Source organism: Medicago truncatula, chromosome 3 (genome assembly GCF_003473485.1).
Source record: "Medicago truncatula cultivar Jemalong A17 chromosome 3, MtrunA17r5.0-ANR, whole genome shotgun sequence".
In the NCBI taxonomy this organism is placed as follows: domain Eukaryota; kingdom Viridiplantae; phylum Streptophyta; class Magnoliopsida; order Fabales; family Fabaceae; genus Medicago; species Medicago truncatula.
In genome coordinates this window covers 51,668,673-51,673,728 of record NC_053044.1, presented here as the reverse complement: position 1 = coordinate 51,673,728, position 5,056 = coordinate 51,668,673, and the positions used below count along the sequence as shown (strand labels likewise).

Here is a 5,056-nt window from a genome sequence, read left to right as displayed (position 1 = left end):
AGCAGCATCAATATCTTGTTGAATATGTGCTGGAATACCTCTTGGAGGCATGATGAAGATGAAGAGAAATGAAATTGAACAATCACAGAGAAGATGCGAAAAAGTGCAGAGAAAACGAAGATTCAAGGTGTAAATGCGAAAAACAAATTGAATCGATTTTTTTTTTTTGGAGAATCAAGAACAAAGGTAAGAAATGAATGCAGAATATTCAATCTTACACAAAGAATCAAGAAGAAAAACAAACAAGATGAAGAATCATCGTGAAGAACACGCCGCGGAAAAACGGTTAGGATTGGATCGTAACAACCTTTCCCTCTTTAGAAAAGGGCTCTGATACCATATTAGGAAAGAGAAAATAGAATAGGAAATGAATTATTATCGAATGAAATGTTAGTTACAAGGAATATATATACATCAGATAGAGAGCACACTAAGCTAAAATACACATTAGTGTAGCTAATAATATGTATCTAAGTAACATGAGCTGCAAGCAATGATTTTTCTTTGGATGAGTTATCCTCTTCTTCTATATGATGTAATACACATATTTGAAAAAAATGTAGAAAAATAAAATAATTAAATGATATGCATTTTTAAAAAAATTAAGTGATTTTCCTTCAAAAAAATAAAAAAGTAAGTGATTTATATTTTTGTGCGAGTGTGTTCAAACAACCTGCCTAGCTAAATGATTGTGATCATATAAGTAATTTCACTCGTCTCAAAAACTACTTTTCGCGAAATTAAACTATTTTTTTTAGAAGCATAAACACTTTTTAAAAATTGGGTTTCAACAATATCACATTTGGGTCTATCTCTCACATAAATTGTGTTCTTTGTTTTTTTTAGAAATGAAGAAGATATCAACTCCATTTCTCAAGGAAATTGATAACACAAAAAGAGATAGACACTAATGTGATATTGGTCGAACCCAATTTTTAAAATATTTATAATGAAAAAATGTTTGTTTGATTCAAATCATATAAGCATATAAATATCAAATTGAAGTGGTATGAGGGTGAGCAATTCATATTTTAAACATGTGGTCATGAATTTGACCTCTCTGACCCTTGTATATAGAAGATATATTGCGAAACTAAAAATAAATAATCCGTGAATAAAACCTATAAATGCAATATCAAAGTAACGCTCGAACTTTTTCTTCCATTGGATTTAAGGGTTTTATAAGTTTGTTTAACATATCACAACGGTGGCATTTTACATGGGAAAGGTTAATTCTTTCTCACCATGGGAAAATTGGATTCAATGATTAGATTAAGTGATGAATATATTCTTAACATGCTCTCTCAACACTAGACTTTTCTTCACACTATCTTCCAACAATTTAAAAATTCTGAAAATTAATTTTCAGAAATTAAAAAAATATAAAAAAATTCATATATATTTTTTTTAAATTCTGTAATTCATTTATTGAATGTTAGAATTTTTTTTTTTGAAAAAATGAAAAAAAAATTGTTCATAATTTTATTTCAAAAACCTTATTTTCCAGAATTTTATTTTCTTAGAAAAATAAAAAAACTTTAATTTCAAAATATTTTTTTTAGGATTTTTATTTTATTTTTCAGAATATCTTATTTTATTTCGAAATTTAAAAAAAAATATTCTTTTTAGAAAAATAAAAACTTATCTTAGTTTCCAAAATTTTAATTTTATTGAAATATTTTTTTTTTTCAAAAAAAAAAATTCTAACATTCAATAAATGAATTACAGAATTTTAAAAAAAAATTATCTGAATTTTTTTCGATTTTTTTAATTTCTGAAAATTAATTTTCATAATTTTTAAATTGTTGGAAGATAGTGTGAAGAAAAATCTAGTGTTGAGAGAGCATGTTAAGAATATGTTATTCACTTAATCTAATCATTGAATCCAACTTTTCCATAGTGGGAAAAGATTAACCTTTCTCATGTGAACACACACCTATCATAACTGTATAAGAAAAGAAAATCATTCAAAAAAAAGTATTGTTAGTCAATTTGGTTTTGTGCTTAAGAAGTTGACTATCAATTCAATTTACTTAGTACAACAAATGGTGAGACTTATACATATTTTCATTGATTGTTAGAAGACGTATAGCGTGTTGAGAAATCAATGTTTCTGCATAATGTCCCATAAAAGAAAAGCTCTTAGGTTGCTCATGTTCGAGTTATTAAAAATATGTATGAAGAAGCTATACCTAGTTTGAGTATGATGGATCGCAAAAAAATATCCAATAACAATAGGAGTGCATCAAATCTCAACTTTTAGCTCTTATGTATATGCCTTGGTCGTGGATGTACTTATACACAATGAAGCACATGATTCCTAATTGGAGAGTTCAAAGAGAAATTAAATGAGAGGTTACAATCATGAAGAGAAGCTTTAGAATCACAACTTCCAGAGATCATCATATAGTAAAAGTAATTAAGACAAATTTGGGCATGGCAAAAAGACGAACCCCTCATAAATGGGTGGAGCAACAACAACAAAAAAAAAAAAACTGTAAGGGAAAGTATTTAATATTTTGAAGAGGAAGGTTTCTTCGGTTTAATTTACATAAGGACCACCAAGTTGAAATTTTTTAACTTCTATTCTTAAAAATGGGACCATGAAAAAAGGTTTTTGACCTTTTCTATAACAACAGTGGGGATCAGAATGCTTTGTCTAGGTCAAAAGCAAATTACACAAGAATTTTTTTGTTTGGCAATTCAAATTCAAAAGCGTAAACATTACACAATGTACATGATTCCCCACTAAACACGCCATCTAGAAGACAATGAATAATATATCAAATTTCTCCATAAGAAAACAGTAACAGTGGACATAATTTAATACTCCCACAAAAATCTAAATTAAATTTCAACATTCAAAGTAAGCCAGCTCAAAACCATAGCCATATAGACCAAAGCTCTTAAGGTCTTTATTGGACCCCACTTCACCACTTCCATAAATTTTAATCATCTTTTTAGTTTTAATATAAGAAAAAAGTTTAAGCCTTAAAGTTATACAAAGACAAAAATCCTTTCAATCTCTTCCTACCTAATTTCCCATGGAAGATTTTCAGAGATCAAAATCTTATGCCAATGGCCAAATGATGCAGATAGAAAGCTACTATGGACCATCTAAGCCTTATGATCTTAGAAGCTATAGTTCTTCCTATGTACAACAAACTCCTAAGGATTTGAAGTTGAAGAAAGGTAAAAGCTTTTCATCTGGCTCTTCTTTTTCAAAGTCTTTGAGTTTGTCTGATCCTGAACTTCAGAGGAAGAAGAGGGTTGCTAGCTATAAAATGTATTCTGTTGAAGGTAAAGTCAAAGGATCTTTCAGAAAGAGTTTCAGATGGCTTAAGAACAAGTACTCACAGGTGGTTTATGGTTGGTAGATATTTAATATTTGTAACACTTTAATTATTTAAACTTTTCAATTTTTCTATCAACAAATTAAGCTGAGTTGTGTTCTTTAGTAGAATTGTAGATAAATCATGAATGGTTCATCTTGATTTTGTTAAGTCTTTTGTTTATACATATGTCATAAAGTTACTTAATAATTAGATTATCTTTCTATTTCTTTGACTTGTGTAATCTGTACCTCCAGAATAATCTTATGATTTCATAGCCATAATTTGGTTAAAAACAAGACAACCAACCCATGTATGTAGTTTTTAACAAAATTAGTGTTGCAAAAATTAGCTTCACTAATCACTAGTAATGATATCTTAGCTTTTCTATTTCTTTCTTTCTGTATGGGGTGAATTTAGCAAAATCAAGGTGATTTTAGCAAAAAACTACGCTTTGAAACTTATACGAAATGATGGTACTACCGAGTGCCGTGATTTTATCAATCAAATCTACTGCTGTGGTATTAGCTGAACAATGTTTGTTCCTACGACAAAAATTAATTTTGAATAAATTGATTTTTTAAAGTAATCTTGATTAAGCGTGAGTTAAATGTTAATTGGATACATTTATATCATTTAAGCAATAAATTTGAGAATAAAAACCTTTTTCGATTAGATACAATCGTACAACTCAAAAACTGTTATGAATATTACAAGTGGATGTCCATATAGCAATTGGGTTATTGGATCATATTGTCAGCTTATTGGGCCATATTTTGGTTGCTCCCCAAGTCATTGTATTTCTCTATAAATAGAGCTCATATGTAACCTAATTATATATCACAAGAGAATAATATAATCATCTTTCTTCTCTCTCTATTCTCTCTACTTCTCTTAAATCTTGTTCTTGTTCTTCTAATCTTGTTCTTCTTATTCTAATAGTTTCATAACACGTTATCAGCACGAGACTCTAACCAACTGAGGTATGTAATTCTTTTTAATCTATTTATATGAAAATAAGTTTTAATTTTCATATCGATGATTATAGACTATACTATTATAATTGAACCACTATTATGTGAATTGTATTATATTATTGTGTTTATTTATTCCATATGTAATCATGAAGTATTGCATAAGAATTGATCTCATATTATAAAATCAAAGAGATCTATTATATGGTTCCTGGAGAAGTCAATATTACTCTATGTGAATTTTGGAAGAATTCAAAAGTGTGGTTCATGAAGAACTCACTAATATTCTTTGTGAATTCCTTAGTAATTCCTGAATAATTCAAAACACTAGTTCCTGAAGAACTAAATATTATTCTCTTTGAATTCCTGAAGAATTCAACAGCATAGTTCCTGAAGAACTTAATATTTTCTCTTTGAATTCCTGAAGAATTCAAAAATGTTAATCTATGAAGGAAGGATTGCTTGGATAATTATTTTATGGTTTAAATTTATTGCATAGTTCTTAAAGAACTTAAAAATCAACCAATTTTATTCTCCATGAATTCCTGAAGAATTCAATAGTGATGCATGGATTGCACAAATAATTGATTTGATTGTGAGTAGTTCATGAAAAAGTTCTTGAAAAAACTCATTTTCTTTTGTGAATTGGTGTGTATTTTTTTTTTCCACCAAATTTCCATGTTTTATTGATTTAAGATTCAGTTGAAATTATCACTTGATTTAATTATTATTTATCTTTTTGGTTTAATT

At 28.1% G+C, this 5,056-nt stretch overlaps 1 protein-coding gene across 1 annotated transcript; it reads left to right on the top strand.

The window, feature by feature from the left end:
- The first annotated feature begins 2,897 nt into the window (after positions 1-2,897).
- On the top strand, positions 2,898-3,722 carry LOC11429868 (uncharacterized). Its single transcript, XM_003603122.3, has one exon. The coding sequence runs from the start codon at positions 3,045-3,047 to the stop codon at positions 3,375-3,377; it is 333 nt and encodes a 110-aa protein (XP_003603170.1). The 5' UTR covers positions 2,898-3,044; the 3' UTR covers positions 3,378-3,722.
- Positions 3,723-5,056: the final 1,334 nt, after the last annotated feature.

What these genes read in the sequence shown, in the direction of transcription:
- LOC11429868 (XM_003603122.3), top strand. Translation starts at nt 3,045, where the DNA reads ATGGAAGATTTTCAGAGATCAAAATCTTATGCCAATGGCCAAATGATG.